Genomic DNA, 22,724 nt, shown 5'->3' with positions numbered 1-22,724 from the left:
CTGGGGGGCGCTGCTGGTTCCTGGTGACGCGTCGCCCTGAGGAGCGCAGAGCGGATGGCAAATGGCAGTGTGCCTCCAAACAAAGGCTAAAATACCCAGACCAGTTTGCTGACTCAGCAGCAAGTATTCTAGGCCTGGGAGTTCTCTGTGCATTCCCTTTGCACTTCTACATCTCCTACTACCTCATGGGATGTGGGGAGGGCATGTGGGGGACCATGACTTCATTGCCATGTGTAAGGGCAGAAAGGTGAGTGCCAGGCTCTCCCTGCCCCTTCTCCCCTTGGCCAGTGCATCTGAAGTGGTCCAGTGCTGTTCAGGAAGATGGTGAGCAAGGCACGGCATGGCCTAGGGAGCAAGGAACTAGACAGCACAAGGGAGAAGTGGAGACAGAAAAATGCAGCAAAGTGGCAGAGAAAAACATAACCAGCAGCTCCAGGCTGGGCTGGCAGAGCTGCCCCCAGTGCCAGTGTCGAAGTCAGCGATGGGCAACCAAGACTAGAGATTGGGCTGCATGACTAGCCCTTCTCTGTTTCAGTGGGCCATTGGAGCCGCGCACTTCCTATTCCTTCACCTCCCTCCCAGCACGTTTGGAGCACCATGAATCCAATGATTTGTGTTCCGTCCCTGCTCCTCCCACCTCCCCCTCCCCCCTCAGAACTTGAACAGCCATAAACAGCTGATTTGTGGCATTCAAGCTCGGAAGAAGAGGGAAGTGCGAGGACAGAGCATGAATCAGTGGATTCAGGGCGCTTTGGGAGTGCTGGGGCGGGGAGGGAGAGGAAGGTGTAGGAAGTATGGGGCACACAGGCTGCAAGTGGAACTCCAGTGGGCCACATGCAGGCCAAGGGTTGCCTGCCACTGGTTAAAGGCTCTCAGGAGCAGCCCAGAATGTGGCTTCCCCAGGACCATTGGGGGGAGGTGCCAATGGAATATCAGGATTTTCCTGATCCAAGAGGGACTTGAACTCCATAGCATGGTCACTCTGGACCCAGTTCCAGAAAAGGAGCTATTAAAACCCCGGTGATGGCCAGAAAAGGAGCTATTAAACCCCGGTGATGGCCAAGGGAAGAGAGCACAGCAGTCTGGGCTGAGCATGGTATCTTGGGAAAGAACCAAAGCTGCACTGCCAGGATTGCACAGCCAGGCAAGAGCAAAACTCAGCTAAACACACTGGGCTTTGTCCATTTCTCCTCCACAATCACAGCTGCCCCCAGGAAAGTTACTGGAGTGTAAGCCACTTGAGTAGGAAATACCCACTGATCTTGTGTTGCTGGGGTATTCAGTGGGGTCTCCTTATTTGTGATCCAAGTTTCACTCTGCCTGCGTGTGCTTCAGTCCTGTCCTGTCTTCTTTTCTCTGTCCTGTCAGCCCCCCGGGACTCATAAGCGAGACCCTTCGGAGGTGAGCCAGTTGAGTTTTGAGGGAGAGAAACCTCCAGTATCCCCCTCCCCGCTGGAGATGAATGGACCCACATTGCCTGTGGGGCAGGCCAAGAAGACTGTAGACAGAGACACAGACAGATTCTCAGATGAAGGTATCAGCAGCGAGAACTCCATGAAAACTACAAGCAGCTCCGAGTCATCTGGGATAGACTGTGGCAGAATTGCCCCTGGCACCCAGGAAGAGCCGGTCCCCAACCGCCACTCTGCACTGCTAGAGGAGGATAAGGTTAATCCAGTGAAGGAGAAACGCAATGAAAGCAAGAAGCTGGAGTCAGTGAATAAAGAGCATAAGAGCATTGGGAACTGGCCTGAGAGCAGCCACCTGGAAAATGCTGCCAGGGAAAAACTTGCCAATGGGAATTTGGATTCTTTTCTTCAGTTGGCCAGCAGTCGGTCCAAGCGGGATTCTGATTCTGGCAGCACTTCTGCTTCGGAAAGCATGGATCTCACCACCTCTCTGTCCCTTAGCAGGGAGAGTGGCTCGCTGTCTCTGAAGGTAAGGTTGGGGTTGGTTATTCATCAAAGATTAAAAGGTGATTTTAATCTGGTAGATGGAACTCAACATGGAGACTATTAGCTTTCCCTGACTCCTTCCAAACAGCCTCCTTTCCTGAAGCACCTGACAAATGTTGGGTTTTTTCCCTCATGACAGTGATGGTGATTTTGCCATGGAAGGAAAAAGGAAGTTGTCAGTGTATGGTGTTAATGGAGGATCCAGGTTGCCTGGTGATGAGTGAGGGTAGATAAGGGTGAATAGTGCCAGAATTTACTTTTGCTTTGAGTTTAACTGCTGAACACTGCAGTGAAAGAATCAGCAAATTATTATCCCAGCAGAAGCAATGACATAAACTCATCGAAGCACCCAGATTCCAGGCAAGTGACACTAACGGATGTCAAACCACAAAATAATTCTGTTCTGCATCCAAATCTTCCAGCAATAGTTTGAAATGATCACCAACCCCATAGGCGGGGAGTAGCTTTGTTTAAGGGCAGATAATATGCCTGGAAGCAGAGGTTGTTTGGTGTGTGGTGATTATTAGTCTGTGGCATGGGGCATTAGCCTGACTGCTACACCCTTTAATCTTGTACTTTCTCAGTGTTGCTACTGGCTTTTCCTTTCCAGTTGCAGTTTCCAGGCCAGTGAAATCTAGTTAAAGTTTTACATTCTGCAACTAATTATAGTCTTTTGTAAATCAGTGGGAAACCTGAAGCTGACATAACTTGTCCAGCCTTCTCCCTTGCGGGGACCTGACAGAGTCTGTGAGCAAGTCCCAGCCTGAAAAACAAAATCATTAAATTGCACCTTTGTACAGTGCTGATTAGCCTATTTCTCTTGCACACTGATAGACAGCTTCATTTGGTGTCCGCTTTGGACAGCGATAGCTTGCGATTTCTCAAATACTTAATGGGTCTATTCTAGCTTGTGTCAAAGGTTAAACAGCTCTTTGCACTAAGATCTTCCAGCAGTCCTGACTTTTATGCATGCAGGTGAGGACAATCCCAAAGCTGAGCGTTGAGAGGTCACCAGGTATTACTTTGTTCAAGGAAGCAAAGTAAATGAAATGACTTTATTTGCTGAGCCCGGGAAGAAGCAAGATGCTGTGTAACTTGGGGAGCCGCAGACGTGTTACAGTAATTCCTCATTTAACACTATAGATATGTTTCAGAAAATGATCGTGTTAAGTGAAATAGTGTTATGCGGGGTCAATTTTCCTATTGAAAATAATGGAAAAGGTGGGGGTTGCATTTCAAGTGGTGGTGTCTGTTGGGGACCGGGACATAAGGTTGGGGGAGAGAGGGTATGGGGTTACAGCAGGGAGGGGAGGTGTTTGGCTCTGGGGGAGGGAAGGGGAAGAGAGGGGAGGAGGATTGGGTTGGGAGTATGCCCCTGTGACAGGACTGCCGGGACCTGCACTGCGTCCAGTGAGGAGGGGTTGCCGGGGAACAGCGCAGCGAGTGGCGAACCCTCTGCCGCTTTGCGGGGAGGCCTCGCGCAATGGGCCTGCTGGGGAAATCGTGTTATTCCAGGGACGGTCGTGTAATTCAAAAAACGTTCCCTAAAAAAAAAATCGTGCTGTCATGAAAACGTGTTAAGCAGGCACGTGTTAAATGAGGCATTACTGTATTGCACAAGATCTTTGTCCAGTTGTCTGTGCAAGTGATGGCTTCCAGGTGTAGAAACATGCCCAAATAGTGTTCCTAATAAAATTCCTCCTCCAACTCTGCATTCCTGCTAGGAGAGAAGTTAATTAGCACCTTCCCCTGGCGCCCACAGCTCTGCTAGTGGAGGCACTTGCGGGTAGCAGTCTCATCCCTTCTCTTCAGTCTCCCTGTGATAAATGATCCATTTCCAGAGGCCAGCCAAGAACCTATCACGTGTGTTAATCCTTCTCCCTAGCTGCTTTTCTGGTGGGAGGGTAGGGGGATGGTTGTAGGGAGCAAGAAGCAACTCGAGGTACTTTTGGGTTGTAGTTTAATGTGACTCTAACTGTAGCACCCTTAGAATAAAATTGAGAATGTCTAGTTCTAGGATACATCTGCATTGCTCGCTTATTTCGACATAGCACATCTATGCTGCAGGGAAGCCTCAAAATGAGTCTGAGGCAGGCTTCTCTAATGTAGATGTGCTATCTTGATTTAGAGCCCCAGGAGGCACCGGGGAGGAATGACTTCGAAATTGCCCTGCTGGGGGGCTATTTCAAAATAGGAGCAATGGAGCATCTACACACACCTTATTTTGAAATAGCTATTTTGGAATAGGTGGTGTTCCTCATAGAATGAGGCTTACAGATTTCAGAATAAGCCGCCCATTACTTTGAAATAATTTCAAAATAATGGAATGGCAATGTGAACGCTCACATTGTTATTGTGAAATAATGCTAGTTATCTCGAAATAACAGTGTAGTGTAGACGCACCCCAGTGGAGAACTTTGGATCCCATCCTGTACTTGTTAGGAGCAGTAACACTATCTGAAAGGTCCCCAGGACAGTAGGTTCTGATATTTGTCTTTCATACCCTATGTTTGGGATTCTGGTGCTAATTCAGGAAATGAATTAAATCTGAAGTGTTGTGCTGCTTTCCCCAACTCACTAGCTATATAGCCTATGGCCCATTCAGAGCACTGTTTGAATATTATTTTTTTGCCATAGTCCCACGAAGTAGGGTGGTATCATTATCCTAATCTGTAAAATCCAGCCCATATACTTAAGGAGAAGTGATTTGACAGATCCGTGTCTAAGCCCAAGTTAGGGCTCCAGCATTTCTAGCTCCCACCCTTTGATCCGATCTCCTGGCCTGTGCTGTCCATCACTTGTAATGGCAGAATTCCCTATTGGTTTCTAAATCTTAGGGGGCATTTTGCCACAAACTCATGTAGAACGTTCCCTTTTTGGCCTGTTACGAAACCGAGTGCAAGTGTCTTTTAGTGGCTCTCTCTTAAAATTTTCAAGTGAAAGCAAAGCCCAGGCACAGACTTCCTCCATATGCCCCAACTGAGAAGAGCTGAGCCCCCCATCCCCCCCGCCCCTTACACATTTTCAGCCCTTCTGGATGGAGGTCTGTGTATTAAATTCCCTTCCTCCTGACTGGACTGTGGGGAAGGGCTCAGCTGGACTCTGCTCTGCAGATGTTTCTGGCATGCTTTAGGATTTCCAGGGGGCTCCCGTTTACATTCGGGGAAGTGACTGTGCTTGTCTGTTTATTTCATGTACTGTGCAGATGTTGGGGGCAGCTGAGGGACAAAGGGGTCTTTACTGCCTTCTCATCATTCTCCAGATGATCTCTCCACACTTACACATGCAGTTGCTAGATGGAGCCCCGTGTACATTGCACTGAATCATACAGGGCTAAGGGCTTGTCTGTGGAAAGTTGCACTGAGATAATGTGAGCTGTGAATTAAGCCAGTATCCCTAAACCTGTGCAGATGACTCTGGGTGGATGCCTTTATCTGCACTGTAAAGACACCTAAAGTCGAGGTGGCCCAGCACTTAAGACCTTGGTTTTAGCTGCTTATGTCTCCTTGCCAAACATAAACCATTTTGGCTAGGAATTTCCCATGCTGCCTTGGACTGAATCTTTTTGGAAACTTTAACAAAAATGGTTGGTGTTTGATCATGAAATTAGGGACTGGCTGGGCAAGGAGACTAGAACAAGGAACCTGGCGATTGTGGAGGGGGGATGGGGATAAAAACACAAGTTAATAGGGACAGAAAGGTCTGTGACCAGTAGAGGAGTACACTCCCATTCAAAACCTAGAACAGAACCTGAATCTCAGCATTCCTCTGCTGTCATTAAATATCTGCAGAATTGGATTCTGCCCCTGCTGCGTAGTTTGTGTTAAACTGAGCTTTTCATGGTGCCATTTACTGCGTGTTCCTCCTTTTCTGAGTGCCCAGCATGTTACTCTGAGGGCTGAATACACTCAGGGACAAATGAAGTCAGTAAGAGTTGTGCTCTGGACATAGAAAACTAAATACACTGAAAAATCAGGGCCTCACATCTCAGGATAGACACCTAAAATTAGTGTACACTTGACCTTAATTTCTGTCTCAGTTCTCCATCTGCAGAATGAGATGATGGTGATGATGATGATTGGTACTTGCAGAACACACTTGTCAGTAGATCTCAAAGAGCTTTACACAGGAGTATCATTATTCCCACTTTACAGGTGGGGAAACTGAAGCACAAAGAGGTAATGTGACTTGCCCATGGTCATCCAACAAGCCAATGGCAGAGACAAGACTTAAAACCCAGGTCTTGAGTTCAACTTCAGTGTTCTATCCACTAGGCCATAATGCCTCTCTGGAGTATTGTGAAAATAAACTCACTAATCTCTGGAAAGCACTCGGGTGCATACAGTGCCGAGTGCCATAAAAATGCCGTTGAGGAAACTAATAATTCCGTCTTAGAGCAGGAGTTTGTATGCTGTGCAGGTGGTAAGACATGAGAACAGATGGCAGCCACAGCCTGCTGCACCACTGAATGAGAGCACGAAAACGCTTTTCCTTACGTGTCCTAGTCAAAGTGAGGCGCTTGTCTGTTCCTTTCCTGTAAGCAGCTCAGAGCTGCTGGTGATTAGCAATTTTCTAGTAATATAGGGACCCAAATTCTGATTCAGAAGATGAAGTCTGATCCACAGCTTCTGTTGTGTTTACTGGGAGCTGCAGCACCTCAGGATATGTCTAGGCAGCAGTTAAAACCTGTGGCTGGCCCATGCCAGCAGGCTCGGACTAATGGGCTGTTGAATTGTCAAAGATGGCTCTAGGGCCCTGGAAGGTAGGAGGCTCCCAGACCTTGAGCTTCAGCTTGAGCCAGACATCTCCACTGTAATTAAGCAGCCCTACAGACTGAGCCCTACAAGCCAGAGTCAGCTGGCAGAGCCCAGCTGCAGATCTCTAAGTGCAGTCTAGATGTGATTGCAGTATAGACATTTTCAGCTGTCACCTGCTTCCAAAGGGAAAGGTGACACGTCATACCTGTGGATTCCTGCATTCATAGAGTCTGAGGCCAGAAAGAACCACTATGATCATCTAGTTCAGGGGTCTCCAAACTTTTCAGCCCGAGGGCCGCATTAACTATCAAACAGCAGTTCGGGGGCCGACTACACACTTGAGGTCCAAATAAAAAACAATCAAAACATGGATGTTGTTTTTAATTATGTATTTAATATTATTTTATTCAGTTATTATTTAATAACACATTCATACACTACACATGAACACCTGTATTAGTGTGAATGGTGAAATTGTTTCCTGGATGCCAAAATAGCAGACATTTCTGGCTTTAGATTTGTTGTCCCTAACATCAACAGTGACCTGAGATTATCATCGGACAAGTTTGTTCTCAAATTGTTCTTCATGTATTTCATTCTTGAAAATGTTTGTTCACACAGGTATGTTGTTCCAAAGATTGAAAGGTACCTTGATGCAAAAGTTTTGACATTAGGAAAGTCTTCCTTGGGCAAAAACTGGTAAAAACCCACCAGTCCTATTTTGAACTTGTCCCTAAGGAGGTCATTTGCTTGCAACTCAATGACTTCCAGCTGCAGTTCATCTGGGCAACTGGCCACATCTGCTTCAAATGGGTTTTGAAACAATCTCACTTCTTCTGCCTTTGAATCCAAAAAGGTCTCCACGGGCCGGATGAGAGGGCCTCGCGGGCCGCATCTGGCCCCCGGGCCGTAGTTTGGAGACCCCTGATCTAGTTGAACCTCCTGTTATAACACAGGCCAAAGAACTACTGAAAAATAATTCCTAGAGCAGATCTTCCAGGAAACCATCCAATCTTGATGTAAAAATTCTGAATGGTGGAGAATCCACCATCTCCCTTGGCAAATTGTTCCAGTGGCTGATTACTCTCACTGTTAAAAGTTTACACCTTAGTCTGATACAAACATCAGCTGTTTATAAGGGTAGGTATGGAGGAGAGAGTTCTTCAGCTGTTGAATTGCTTCTGTTTTTGAGCAAAGCTTTTGTATGGAGGATGCTGACTGTGCTCATGTGATCCCAGTATTTCAGTTTAACTGTAGAGGAGCGCACAGTGTGGGTTTGCAGGGTACATGAGGCAGAGCAGTTTGCATAGAGCTGAGGGAGGGAGTTCTCTCTCTGCTGTTGGGAGGCGGATGTTTTTCATTAAAAATGCTAATGGAATCCTTTTGAGCTCTCTGACCACAGTGCTTAGCTGTCAGAGGCCACTGGCAAAGCCCCAGCTCCTAGAACGCATTAAACTGTCACCTAGAATTTCATGTCACCGCCTCCCTTGGCTGTTTCCCTTCTCCCCTGCTGCCTGTTAGGACTCCCGGATGCACAACAAGACACTGAAGCGAACCCGGAAGTTTGTGGTGGACGGTGTGGAAGTAAGCGTGACCACCTCCAAGATCATCAGCGAGGATGAGAAGAAAGACGAAGAGATGAGATTCCTCAGGCAAGTTGGAAATTGGTCACTGGGAATTTGGGAGGGTTGGCTTGGCTAGCTCCCAGGACTAGTGACGGGACAGACTTTCACCTGAGCACGTACCCAGCCGTGGCCTCTGTTCTCGATGGGGTAGCGGAGTGTTAATGGAAACGGCCCAGCTCACAAAGGTGATGTGAATGGTGAAGCAGTAGGGGCTGGAACAGCTCTCCACCTGTCATGGTCAGGGGGCTGCTCCAGCCCTGTAGGGCCCAGCCTGGGTGGCACGTCCCAGGCAGGGGCTGCTCTGGCTGGCCGAAGAAGTCCTTGTCTCCAGCATGGAGGCCGCTCCAGCCCCCTCCCCCTTATCCAGCTGTGCTGGAACAGCTCCCCTCTTCCCCCCCCCCATCCTCCCCGCCCGCATGTCTCCACTTTTAATCCGTTAACCCAGTGGTTCCCAAATTTTTTGGCATCACACCCCCCCCTTCTTGATTTTTTTTAAAAAACCCTCATGGCCCCGCCCTCCCCCCCCCCCCCCCCCCCGAAAAAAGCAGCAAAACTTGTTGAGGAAAAAAAAGGGACTGAGTGGGGCAGCAAAACTTGATTGGGGGGGGAGGCTGGGTTGCCTTGTGCCTCCCCTGGAATTTCTTCACGCCCCCCCCCAGTTAACCTGCTAAACATAATCTTTAACCAGTTGTCAAATTCGTTTAATTAGTTATCTCTACTATCCACAGTGTGCAAATCGCCTCACTCAGTGGCAATCCCCGTAGAGGCTAAGGCCTGGGCCTTGGTGTTGAGCTACCCTCTTGCAGCCATGCATTCAGTGCTGAGGCTTACCAATGACACTCTGTAGGGGAAACTTGTTCTACCTCTGTCTTGGCAAGCGCCCTTGTATGGCTAAACTTACTTCCATTTCCAGAGCTGTCAGCGTCAGCACATTAACGCATCTAAAATAAACTAAGAAAACTTCTCAGGGTGCTTTTGTGCCTTGGCTTTTGTTTGGTCAGATACACTTTTACTAACGGAACAACTAAGAAGCTGTAAAACTCAGATGATCACTTAGTGTTCAGCATGGAGATATTTAAGAGCAGGTTGGCTAGAGATCTATGAAGGATGATCTAGACAGTGCTTGGTCCTCATAGACTTTAAGGTCAGAAGGGACCATTATGAACATCTATTCTGACCCCCTGCACAATGCAGGCCACAGAATCTCACCCACCCACTGCTAGAATAATCCTCTCGCCTATATCTCAGATATTGAAGTCCTTGAAACGATGGTTCAAAGACCCCAAGATGCAGAGAATCCTCCCACAAGTGACCCGTGCCCCATGCTACAGCGGAAGGCAAAAAAACCTCCAGGGCCTCTGCCAATCTACCCTGGAGGAAAATTCCTTCCTGACCCCAAATATGGCGATCAGCTGAACCCTGAGCATGTGGGCAAGACTCACCAAACAGACACCCAGAAAAAAAGTTCTCTATAGCAACTCCTATATTCCCACCATTGGCCTACTTACCACAGGGGTCCAGTCCTGCCATGGGGAGGGGACTGGACTTGATGGTCTTTCAGGGTCTCTTCCAGTTCTATGATTCTATGTACAGGCCCTTGAAAGCTCTGATTGCATTACGTTTTTGTAGCCGTCAGGCTTCTCAGATTTTAGCGGGAGGAGAGAGTGCTGCTTCTGGCTTATTCTGTTTATTATTGGTGGTGACAGTGAAATGAAAGGCTTACAAAAATCCTGAGGCCTGATTCTTTGTTACAAAGTCCCTCAATACTGCTCTGGAGAGCCCCCTGAGGATATCCTTTGCTTAATGACAAGCCTAAGCTATCCCTTTTCCCACAAGACTTTTTAGCAAGTCTGTTTCCCAAGGGCCATGGGAAATTTACTCTTAAGTTGGAGCAGTCTTGAGGCTGCTTCAAACGTGCACTGAAAGCCAAGGCAGGTCTTCACAGGGAATGCAAAGATGGCTGAAAGCCAACCTTGTGCCCTCTTCTTCCTGCCCAAGTACAGGGAAGGAGTAACTCAAAATTGAGTCTTTTCTTAACTAGTCTGCTCTGTGTGATGAGGGTGCAGATAGGACAGAGACTGGGTTGAAAGCACGTCACTGCACAGAAACGTGTTCAGGAAAAGTTGCCATTTCATAGGATCTGCCTAGCAAGTTAAATGCATTTTCTTTGCATATCCTTTCCCGCTCCCAAGTTTCATATCCAGGTTGTTTTCCTGCTGCTTGTTGGAACATACCAAGATATCGATTTTTAAGGCTGGAATGGAGAGGATCTTGTTGGGCCAATTGATTTAATGGGGTGAGAGTGTTTTGATAAAGGAAATTGCTCTAAAGTGCTTTTCCCAGCAGGATTCCCATACGGTGGGGGTGTGATGTGCTGGCGAGCATAGTGTTAATGCACTGTAGCAAAGGTCACACTGGGAATTTCACTTTACAGCCATGACTGCCCCACTCCCCCCAGTATATCACCAATTTCCAGCTGAGCCTAGCTGTAAACCAGGCAAATGGGGGAGGATGTGACACTCAGACCATGCTAGGACTTGCTAGCAGATGCTTCAGTGTAAGGCAAGTGACTAGATCAGAGCTGAGGTGTAACATCTCCTTGCTTCCTGTGGCAAAATTACCCTTCCCGCCATCTGTGTCCTGAGTCAGGGCAGTCACTGAACTTGCAGGGTGGACAGTGCAGCTCTAACTCGGGCTGAATTCTATTGCAAAGATTCATCTAAAGTTAGATTGGATGGGGCATGATAGGCTAGTTTTACCCTGCTGGGTAAGAGGGGCTTGTTTCCTGCAAGTAGGTCTTCATGGTGTTTCTCTAGACAAGTTTTAACTGTCCCAAGCACTGTGGCTAGAGGTGTTAAGTATCTATTAATTAATTACTCAATTAGTAAGGGAGGTGCCTCCTCTGCCCCCCCTGCACCTCAGAGACAGTGCTGGGGGGAACTGGCTTTTAAGCCAGATCCCTCCAGCATCTGCTTCTGTTCCTCGCCGCCTCAGATACAGATACAGAGGCAGCAGGAGTGGGGAATGGGGGGGACTAGTCGAGTACTCACCCTACTAGTCACTTACATCCCCTAAGTGGGGCTTCTTCCAGTGTTGTTCTGCTGGCTAACAGACCATGCCTGTAAGATTTGACCCTCTCACCCTCGTTAACGACTAACATGCTGCCTTCCTACAGACCAAGAACTGGAGCCTAGAGGCAAATCAGTGAGTCTCCGGGAGTTCAAAGCAGTAACCCTCTATTGATTGTTAGGGGGGTGCCAGTGTAGTTGGTTGGTTTGCACTAGGGATGTCAATGTGTAGCCGACTAAACAATTAACCAATAAGCCAGGGCTTATCAGTTAATCCTATTGACTGCCTGCATTTCCTTCCTCCTTGCTGCCTCTGTATCAGAGGCAGCAAGTGTGGGATGGGGAGCTGGTGCCTGTGGAGAGCTGGCTTTTAAGCTGGTTCCCCACCAGCACCGAATCCCACAGAGCTTCCTCTAACAGAGAGGCAGCAGCGTGGTGGGTGAAGGGGCCTGGCTTTCAAGTCCATTCCCCCTCCACCTATGCTGCTGCCTCTGAGGCACCAGTGGGGGAGGGGAAGCAAGCAGCAGCCAATGTGCATGTGGAGCCGACTTTTAAACTGGTTCTCCCTGTGTACCAGCTCCGCAGAGCCACATGGTTGAATGTTCCCACAGAGGCAGCGTGGGGGTGGGCAGGGGACGCTGCTGCAGAGCAGCCTCTGTCTGCAGTGGGTCCAGGCTCGCTGCGGACCAAGGCTGCTCCATGGGATGCCAGTGCAGCCTCTGTCCAATGGGAGCTCAGGCCCCCTGTGGACAGGGACTGCTGCTGCCTTGCACCACAGCCTCTGATGGAGAAGCAGCAGTGAGGGGTGGCAGGGGGCTCCCCAGGAATGGGTCTGGAGTGCACTGGCTGCCGGACCCCAGGGACCATTTAAAAGTCATGTAACTGCTAAAATTTGATGCAGTTATACAGCGATTCAATTAATCCATATCGAACCTCCCTCGTTTGCACTGTGGTTGAATGGTCATTAACGGTGCTATTTCTGCTCCCATATTATTTCGCTTTCAAATTCTGTCTGCATGGGTGAAGCACCAACCCTGGAATTTTTTTTTAACTCTTTAGGCGCCAGGAGTTGCGGGAGCTGCGCCTGCTTCAGAAAGAGGAACATCGGAACCAGACCCAGCTGAACAACAAACACCACCTGCAGCTGGAACAAATGCTGAAGCGCTTTGAGCAAGAAACGACGGTATGTGAGAAGGGGAAGGGGAACCTGCATCCCAGCTGGCTTAAGTTCTCCTTTGCAGCTGTCGTGCAGCTACACGGTGAGAGATTTTGTGGGCTCTAACGGTACTGACCAGCTTACGCAAGCCACTGAAAACTCATCCTGAACCCTAGCTCACTCTTCTGAAGTGATTCTATGTGCTACTGGAATGCATCACTCAGAGGGCACAACAAATCAAGGAAACGCTCTGGGACCCGGCAGCCCTACATTGGCTTGCTATTGGATAGAACTTCCTTTGTACCTCATGGAAATGCCCCCTATGCAGTAGCATAGAGGAGGTACTGGGCCAGCTATGTTACCATATTCTGGTGGTGTCAGAGCCAAGCCTGTAGGTGAAACTTTGGGTATAAACTGAATGCAGGTGAATTGTGCTGCAATGACTTACAGGCTGTGCGCCCAGCTGAGCTTGGTCAAGGGGGAGCAGTTGGCATGTGTTGAAGTAAATGGATGTTTTTATAGCCAAGTCAGATTTGTAAAAAACCTTTCAAGAGCCAGCAGATAAGTGTATCCTACTCCTCTCCCCCCCCCCCCCCCCAGTTCTGCTTGGAGGACAAGGGGAATTATGTGCATTTCCCATGTTTCCTTTAAATATTTGAGAGTCTTGACCTATATGACATGTCTTGAGTCCCTCCTTAAAAAGAAATAACTGCTTGCTAACATTTTTGCCAGCAAGTTGGTGTGACACACTAAGGAACGATGGTGTTCCTATGCAGTTCTCCTAGAACGTAAGAACGGCCATACTGGGTCAGACCAACCATGCATCTAGCCTAGTACCCTGTCTGCCAACAGTGGTGAATACCATATTCCACAGAGGGAGGGAACACAATAGGTAATCCTCATGTGATCCCTTCCCTGTCATCCATTTCCAGACAAACAGAAGCTAGTAACACCATTCCTACCCAGCCTGGCTAATAGCCATTGATGGACGTAACCTCCATGAATCTGTCTAGCTCTTTTTGAACAACCATCAAGTCCTAGTCTTCACCACGTCCTCTGGCAATGAGTTCCAGAGGTCGACACTGTGCGCTGAGTGAAGAAAAACTTTGTTTTGTTTGTTTTAAACTGCTTTCTAAGCTAAAAAGTCCAAGTCTTTTTAATCTCTAAGAATGGCCATACTGGGTCAGACCAAAGATCCATCCAGCCCAGTATCCTGTCTGCCAATGCCAGGTGTCCCAGAGGGAGTGAACCGAATGGGTAATGATTAAGTGCTCTCTCTCCCCTGCCATCCATCTCCACCCTCTGACAAACAGAAGCTAGGGACATATGGGACTTGTTCCAAACCCCTAATCATCTTTTGTGCCCTTTTCTGGTCCTTTTCCAATGCCTCCTGAGGCACTTAGCAAACAAACCACATCCCGCAATGGCCCATGTTCCTGCTGATGCTGAGTAATGCTAGTGTGACAGAGTGAAATGTAGCAGAAGGCAATGTCCATCAGCGGTTTGCATACCCTGCCTGGGATGTTGGGCAAGAAATATTATGCTTGGCCTGGATGTCAGAGAGGTTTGGTCAGGAGCAATACAAAAGAGTTTCTGAGAAGGATTCTGACTGGACTCTGCCCAGGACTGTGGCTCTCCCAGCAGGATATTTCATGTCCGGAGTAAAGTTCACCTGCTGAGCTGTTGGAGCCCAGAGATGGAATAAGCTCAAGATTGAGGATTTAGTCTGAACCTTGTTCACTTGTAGGCAAAAAAGAAATTCTACGACACGGAGCTGGAAAACCTAGAACGTCAGCAGAAGCAGCAGATAGAGAAGATGGAACAGGATCACTCATTCCGCCGGCGGGAAGAGGCAAAGCGCATCCGTGCTGAGCAGGAAAGAGACTACTGCAAATTCCAGGAGCAGCTTAAGCAGAAGAAGAAGGAGGTAAAGGGAAGGGGACAGGGAAGAAGTGGTTTGCTCTAGCTGGTAGTTTTCCATCCAAGAGTGGATCGTGGCATCCTTGCACAGGAAATGTCTTGGGGAGGGGGCTGGTACAGGGAGAGCCAGCAGTAGCTGTTTTCAGTGGAAGGCTTCTGCTTTTCTCTTATGCCCTAAGCTTGTTCCTGTGGCCCAGCTCCTGAGATGCAGCTTCAGCCTAAATCACCCACTGAGAAATCTCTTCTCCTTTCTCAAAGCTCAAGAGCGAGGTTGAGAAGCTTCCCCGGCACGTGCGCAAGGAAAGCATGAAGGTGAAGACGGAGGAATTTGCGCAGAAGAAGCAAGTCTCGGTAAGCCCAGCAAAGGGAGTAGCACCACACTAAAGAACAGAGGTGATACAGGAGAGGGGCACATGATGTCTTGGCTTCTTACTTCCAAGTGCCACAGGGTTTTCAATTCCAAAGGTACAAAGTTACAGCAGGAAAACCTCTCACTCTGCTGGCATCTCCCCCCAGGAACGAGAGTTTGTAGCCAAGCAGAAAGAGGATCTGGAGCAGGCCATTAATAATATCACGGTGCAGAACAAGAAGGAGATCTGTGACAAGGAGCGGGAGTTCCTGAGCAAAAAGCAGCAGCTCATGAGAGGTGAGTGGGTTGGGATGGGGAGGGAGAAAACAAAGGCTGCAGTGATGGGTTTCTCCAATACTGGCTCTTCCCACACAACAGATGCTGACATGGCTGCAAGCTGGCAGGATAAGGATTTAGCAATAAACAGCCTTGCCAGGTCCTGCCTGAGTGTTTAATAATAATAATACTTAGCAGTTTAATCTCCAAAGCGCTTTACAAATACAAACCAATTAGACCTCATAATTAAGCCCAATTCACAGTTACGGCTTGCAACCAGGGCCTCTTGGAAAACAGGGGAAGGTGCATGATTGCCCCTTCATCTGCTGTACTGCTCCTGAGTAATGGGATCATTGGAGCTCAGGAAAAGAGAGTGGGGATGGGGTGAGTGTGTAAATTTCTCTCCTCTTCCTCAGACCGAGAAGCCTCCATCTGGGAGTTAGAAGAGCACCACCTACAGGAGAAACACCAACTTATCAAGCAACAGTTGAAGGACCAGTATTTCCTCCAGAGACACGAGCTGGTCCGAAAGCATGACAAGGTAACAGTGCAGCCCTTCCTGACCTAGCCCCCCCTTCTGCTGCCAAGCCAGGCAGCTAGCCTCTGCCCCCCATGGGTCTGCAAGAGGTTGTCTTTCACTTTTTGAACTGCGTGTGCCTGAAAGGAAAGGAACGGGGAATGACGAATGGTGGTTGTCACAGGTGGGTGAGCATGTAGAATAACTAGGGGTGAACATCAGCCTGTTTTGTTGCTAATATTTGGGATCCCCGCTGTGTTGCCCTAAGGAAAAAAGCATGTGCTTGGGGACCTTAGGCAGTGAGCTGTTCCCAAAAGGTTTCTGTGTTGCTGGTTTACAGGACAGCAAGGGAACTTGAGAGTATAAAGCAGTTGCATGAAGCAACTTTTGGGCTTAGAACTTAACTGGACTCATGTGACATCCTTCAGTAAGATGCCTGTAACCAGGGTTGCAAAATGAGAAGACTTGGAAGAGACCCAGTTCCCACCCTTGAGGGTTGAGGCTGGCACGTCACTTGTGTTTCTGCACCTGGAATGTTGCCTTGACCCAAATTACATGAGGTGCCATCTGCTGCATCTGCTCAGATTCTGGCTCTTTGCATCTTGCCCATGTTCAGTTGTCTCCATTTCTCTTTGCGATGGAAGTGGCCCCGCTCCCATTTGGAGCATGGGGAGTCCTTGCCCATCGGGCCACATCAGACTCGGAAGGGAGTACATGGTCTCAGTCCCTGTTCGGAGTTAAGATGAAAAGAAATTGCAACACACATCTCTTCCCCCCCCCCCCCCCCCCCCCCCCCCCCCCCCCGTGACCTATTTAACAGCCTGCCTGGCCTTGTATTTGTACAGCCCTAGGAAGGAGCCTGTGTTCTAGTTACCAATCCTGTGGTGTTCTCCATCTTTCCCCAGCACAGTTATCACCCACTGTTGCATCAGCCTAACTTGCCTTTTCTCTTGGCTGACTCTGCTTTCTTTCCAGGAGCGGGAGCAAATGCAGCGGTATAACCAGCGAATGATTGAGCAACTGAGGATTCGGCAGCAGCAGGAGAAAGGCCGTCTCCCCAAAATCCAGAGGAACGAAGGGAAGACCCGCATGGCCATGTTCAAGAAGAGCCTCCATATAAGCTCCAGCGGGAGCATGTCAGAACAGAGGGAGAAGATAAAACAGGTCAGGGTCACTGAACCATATGGTGATGCTGCAGAACACATGGGCTATAAAGACTTAGGCAGGGCCTAGGGGGTGGAGCACTGCACTGCTTTGCAGGAGATGTAGCTGGCATTTTCCTCCAGCACTCCTACCTTTCAATAGCAGCCCACCCTGGGAAACTCAGGGGTAGCATTAATGTGCCCTGTTAGTCCTCTTGTAGTCCATGAAAACCTGTGTCAAAGGAATGCAGAGTCCTGCACTCGGCGGGTTTTCCAAAGGCACCCAAGTGACATAGAACAAGAACTCTGCCCCTAAACCCGCACAGCCCAGCCATCTCACTGTAGTGTGCAGAATACTACAGATCTCGTTACGAGGGGGAAGGGAAGCTATTTCTCATCTCCTGTTTAAATCACTGACCACATTTGTTAGCGTTAGGAGCCTGAGGCATAAAATGCTCCTCAGTCCCGGGGTTGCTGCTGAATTTCCTCAGCTCATCCACCCACTCAGTGGATTTTCAGTGGAATAACAGCAGGGCTACGTCTACACTGGCCCCTTTTCCGAAAGGGGCATGCTAATTTTCAACTTCAGAATAGGGAAATCCGCGGGGGATTTAAATATTCCCCGCGGGATTTAAATAAACATGGCCGCCGCTTTTTTCCGGCTTGGGGAAAAGCCGGAAAAAAGCGTCTAGACTGGCCCGATCCTCCAGAATAAAGCCCTATTCCAGAGGATCTCTTATTCCTACTTTGAAGCTAGGAATAAGAGATCCTCCAGAATAGGGCTTTATTCCGGAGGATCGGGCCAGTCTAGACGCTTTTTTCCGGCTTTTCCCCAAGCCGGAAAAAAGCGGCGGCCATGTTTATTTAAATCCCGCAGGGGATATTTAAATCCCCCGCGGATTTCCCTATTCTGAAGTTGAAAATTAGCATGCCCCTTTCGGAAAAGGGGCCAGTGTAGACGTAGCCCAGCCTAACAAGTCAGCTGCAAGCCCAGAAGCTTAACAAGGAAGCACATCACTTCCAGGCTGAACTCTCATTCATGTGAAAATAGCTGTATGTGGGTACTGTGTGGCCACATCAGCCTAGCACAGTGCCGGCAACTGCAATATTTAGGTCCATAATATGTTTATTTTCCAGACCAGAGGTGGAGCCTCATTTAAGATCAATTAAAAGACCATCAGTTTTGATGACTGATTTTTACCTGCCTTTGGAGTTGTGGCTGAGTTTTGCCCAAGTTGTTTCGAATGGGTTGTATGTGCAGAGCCGTCCCTAAGATGGTTTGGGGTGGCTGCCCCAGGCCCTGTGCTTGGGTTGGCTGCCATGGGCTGCCAAGCCATCCTATGGATAGGGCAGCCCGCCACGTTAGCTACCCCATGAGCCCAGAGTGGCCTAGAGGATTGCCTGAGGGTCTGCTACAAGGCAGCAGCAGCAGGGGTTGTCCCCCTTGCACTTACCTCGGTGGCAGGAGCCACAGAAAATAGAGCAATCCAGCTAGGAAATGGTGACAGAGCGGAGCAGGCTGCCAGGTCACACCAGCTCCTGTTGCTACAGTGAGTGGTGGGGGGCAACCTTTGTGCCACCCCACTCCCCAAGTAATCCCCCCGGTTCACGTCTTTCACGGAAGAGGTGCAGTGGGGGTGAGAAGATGTGGGGCAGGGTCTGGGGCAGAGAAGGGTTGTTTTGGGCCTGGTGTAGGGTGATGCCCCAGGTTCCATGCCCCCTAAGGACAGCTCTGTGGATATGGATGTAACCGTTAAACTGAGCATTTGGTTCCACCGTGCTGGCTCTTTATTCCTTGGATGGTGCCAGCTGCTTACCCAGATTCCACACATGGTCACTAAGGGCATTGGGGCCTGCTTTCTGTTCCAGTTTGCTCAGCAGGAAGAGAAGCGCCAAAAGGCAGAGCGGCTGCAGCAGCAGCAGAAACACGAGTCCCAGATGAGGGAAATGAATGCCCAGTGCGAGAGCAATGCGAATGAACTGCAGCAGCTCCAGGTAACATCACACCGAGGCAAAGCTGCATGTGTGCCGTCGGGTGTGAAGGCTGAGTGGGGGAGAGCACTAATAGGCCTGTACGGCGGGAGGGGTCTCAGTGGCTGAGAGAAATCTGATTGATTGTGGACACTGGTCGTTAAGTTTGACTAAAGGTGCAATCTCCCAGCCCATAGTGGAGAACACTTAAATATATGATCCTAGTTTAGAGCTCAGTGCAAAAGTGGTGCAAACTCAGAAGGTGAGCAGGGGTGGACAGAAGTTTCCATTTCATATGGGTCATGTAGTCTGTCCGGGAGGGGCTCGATCGAGTGTTTCCTTCATACAGTCTCCCCCCACAGACTACTTACACCACTTACTGGCTGTTTTATATAGAACGAGAAGTGTCACCTCTTGGTTGAACATGAGACCCAGAAGCTGAAGGCCCTGGATGAAAACCACAACCAGCATCTGAAGGACTGGCGGGATATGCTGAGGCCACGGAAGAAGGTAACGTTCCCTGCGTGCGTGTTGCTGGCGCCTGGGTGGCTGGCAGGGGCTGTCAATACAGTGACAGCATGACCCCTAATACAACCCTTGTTTGTTGTTTCTGCATTAAGGCTCTGGAAGAGGAGTTGAACCAGAAGAAGCGGGAGCAGGAAATGTTCTTCAAGCTGAGTAAGGAGGCAAACGGTCAGACTCCAGCATCCTCAAACAAGCCTGCCAAGTTTGTTCCCTTCACCTCGGCAGAGTGCTCCTAACGCCGGGGGCTGGGCGAGCCAGCAAGCATCTGGTGTTAGCTCTACTTTGATTAGCTGTGGACAAGCAACTCAGGACTTCTGGGGCCCTCTGACACGCCAGCCTCACTCAGGGCGGTGCCCTCTGGTCCCTCTGTTCTGCCTGATAGAAATATGGCCTCCTGCAACTTCTGTCTCTCTCTGTGGGAGATCAGCTTGATTATGAGCAGAGGCAGCCTTTCCTGGGGCTGGCTCACTCTGCCAGAAGAACTACACTGATGCTTCCTGCCAGGGAGGCTGGCAGAGCTGTGCTCATGATCCTATTCGTGCCATCTGCTGAGCTCTTTACTGTGTGGCTAAACCTGGTGCCTGTGCTGGGTCCGATCCCAGATCAGAGCAATAAATGCTATGGACATGAGAGGTTAGGGGTTCTCTAACCCTGTTCAAGGTGTTTTATTTAAATATTCCTGTTCTCCATGGCTACCTCCTTCCTCTCTGTGATAGGGCAGCGGCTGGGTGCAGTTTCAGCATTTGCACTGGGTGATGCTGCCCTGGTCTCCTGGACCCATAAGGCCTACAAGGCTTCAGATGGTTTTCTTACAAAACACAAAGCAGAGTTAGCTGTGTTTTTACTGTGGTCTCCATCTCCCTGGGTTTTCCTCCCAGTATAAACCCTGGAGGACTAGCTGGGCTCCTCCCTCCCTGTCTGCTTTTCTTCTGTTCTGGGAGTTGCTTTTAATGGCACAGCTCCCCTTCAGGTTCCTAGTCGCTCTGTAGCACTTACTGCACCCCCACAGTCCTGTGGGGACAGCATCTAAGACTCCAGCCTGGCTGCAGTACATGGCCATGTGCAGCATCACAGCTGCACTGTGAAGCCAGCCTAAAACTCTCGCCCTCCCTAAGAGAGGTGACATGGGAAGGAGAAGTGGGGAGAGGTTAATGGCTTTGCTCAGTTTAACACACTGAGATATCCGGAGTTGTCATGTGCCATCTGCATGGGGGTTACTGCTTCTAGAACAAACTTTTATCAGCCCTTGGAGCTGTGTGGAAGCTGGAGTTAGGAGATGCAGTGAGTTTTTGGGGTGTGTAGATTAGCCAGCCAGAACTTTGTAGCCCAAATGACTTACTTCAAAGCTTGGTTTGAAAGGATTAAAACTGGCAAATACCCAGGCAGTCTGGATCTTAAATTGGTGAGAGGGGAAGATGCAACTGACAGCTCCAGCTGGCTTGTAGCTATATCAACTAACTTCTTCCAGAAGAGATGCCTATACTTTGTAAGCAAAGGCCTTGCAAAGACATGTCACAACTTATTTCATGTACTCCTGGTTTCCTGCCTAGGGTTGGTCATGCAGGGCAGATAGGGCAGTCCGATCTCAAGTTCTGTCTACCTTTTTTTGCCCATGTCTGCTGTGAATCAGGTTCTCTTTCTCTCACCATTCCCAGCACACGCCAGTTGGCACCATGACTGTCTACAATTCTGTTTAATTCTCACAAATGAATTTTGCCATCGTACTGGGTAGGAGGTAAGACTCCCCAGAGTGGCAGAACCTAGGCTTGGATAAGGAAGTCCCAAGTCCAGACTGTGGCCAGTCTCCTTGTACCGTTCCAGTCAACAAAGTACCAAGGGAATCTTTTGTTTCTGATGCAGCCAATTTTGACATGGGGACAGAGCTGCCATAAAGTACGAGCACCTTGATATGCTCCTACCCCTTACGTGACTGATCACAGAACAGCATGTGGTAACAGTTTTGCTTCCTTTGGTTTGTGTGCCACATTTTATGCTCAGATTGTATCTTCCGGACATGGGTCCTTATTAATACTCTACTTAAGAGTAATTGTGTCATCATCTCATGTCCCAAGAGCTGTGCTAACTCTGCTGGGTGGCATCTGCTCGAAGATATGTATGTTAGCACTGAAGCCTGGACACATGGGAAATCAAAAGTCTTTGCAGCTCAAAGGTGTAAGTTTGAAACACCTTTATACCAAAGTGGCGGGGGAGGTCTTCCTACTCATTTAGAATTTTTTTAAAGTATTTTTCAGTTTCCTGAAGACTGTATCTTCTTGGCTGTTCTGAGCTCCTTATGAAATTAAAGGTATTACTGTTTCATTTTGCTTAAAGTAGCTCAGACTGACCAAGACAGCCAGCCATACATAGTGACTGATACAGAAGAACTGCATATTTTATTGTACCATCTCAAAGCACCATGTGTTCTGAGACCTTGGGGTCCTTTTAAAAAAAAAAAAAAAAAAAAAAAAAACACGCACACTATGCAGCACCTTTTCTGAAATGTCTAATTTCCTCCTCTCTGCATTATAACTGGTCTATTTCCCTAAGTATCAGCTGTGCCTTCATAATGCATCATCCTCTGTGGTGCTGTCACTGGTCTGGGAGTTGATGGAGGAATGAATGAGGGAAAAGGAAGCTGGGCTGACTTGAGTCTTCGATCATGTTAGAAATGTCTGATAGTAGCCAGGGGGCCATTGCTTGTTCAGTCTTGCTGCTGTAATTTTAGAGGAACTCTGTGAAATCAGTAGTGCCACTGAGACTGGAATCTGCCCCTCATCTTTAATGTGGGTGTGACTGAAGGACTTTCTGGAATATCTATGCAACAAACTTTTTCGATTTAAATCTTGATTAGAAATACAGAAAAGAGAAAATGTCAAAGCATGAACATAGTCTAGCCAGATGCTTCTCCGAGCTCCATGCTGAAGAGTCAGACCTAGACTTCCTCCTAACTTGGGCAAGAGTTTCATTTCTGTGTTATGCAGCAGCAGTGATGGAAGCAACTCCTGGAGGCTTCCAGCTTGACTGGAATGTGCCAGCTCTTTGCAAATGAGCAGTCATTCACTCATCAATTTATTTATGGCTGCAACCTGCAACTTAGTTACCTTTTTTCTGAACTCTTTTTCCGATGCCAATTGCTGCCTCTTGAGTGCTGTACAAGTCCACTGCACTTTTACAAAAGTGCAATGCTGATCTCTAAAGAGAGCAGTGAAGTAAGTTTTTATAGTTGCAACATCTAGAGGAAGCTTGTTTTTTTTTTTTTTTTTTTTTTTTTTCTTTTTAGGGCCAGATTTATTTTCCTCTTTGGAAGTAACCTTTTTTCTAAAGTAAATAAAACCAACTTATTTTTGTCGGTGGTGAGGGACTGTCATTTGTACGTGGCTTGGAATAAGATTTTTTTAACAATATTTTGTAAAGTGTGTACATGGGGCACTCTCTGAATAATCTAATAAAGTAATAAAGTGAG

The 22,724-nt window shown here is 48.5% G+C and overlaps 1 protein-coding gene across 3 annotated transcripts in view; it reads left to right on the top strand.

Moving 5' to 3' along the window:
• The window catches only part of STK10 (serine/threonine kinase 10), an 83,777-nt gene extending 61,053 nt beyond the window's left edge, over nucleotides 1-22,724 (top strand). For all 3 annotated transcript variants that reach the window (XM_006138128.4, XM_075900253.2, XM_075900254.2), the window contains 11 exons: nucleotides 1,369-1,938; nucleotides 8,234-8,364; nucleotides 12,465-12,588; nucleotides 14,309-14,488; nucleotides 14,740-14,832; nucleotides 14,998-15,127; nucleotides 15,523-15,647; nucleotides 16,599-16,787; nucleotides 18,635-18,760; nucleotides 19,133-19,246; nucleotides 19,357-22,724. In XM_006138128.4, coding sequence (XP_006138190.3) covers nucleotides 1,369-1,938; nucleotides 8,234-8,364; nucleotides 12,465-12,588; nucleotides 14,309-14,488; nucleotides 14,740-14,832; nucleotides 14,998-15,127; nucleotides 15,523-15,647; nucleotides 16,599-16,787; nucleotides 18,635-18,760; nucleotides 19,133-19,246; nucleotides 19,357-19,497 — 1,923 coding nt within the window. In that variant the 3' untranslated portion in view covers nucleotides 19,498-22,724. The remainder of the gene's footprint in view (nucleotides 1-1,368; nucleotides 1,939-8,233; nucleotides 8,365-12,464; nucleotides 12,589-14,308; nucleotides 14,489-14,739; nucleotides 14,833-14,997; nucleotides 15,128-15,522; nucleotides 15,648-16,598; nucleotides 16,788-18,634; nucleotides 18,761-19,132; nucleotides 19,247-19,356) is intronic.

Source organism: Pelodiscus sinensis, chromosome 16, assembly GCF_052426305.1.
Source record: "Pelodiscus sinensis isolate ZL-2025 chromosome 16, ASM5242630v1, whole genome shotgun sequence".
Classification (NCBI taxonomy): Eukaryota; Metazoa; Chordata; order Testudines; family Trionychidae; genus Pelodiscus; species Pelodiscus sinensis.
This window is presented reverse-complemented; position numbering and strand designations above follow the sequence as displayed.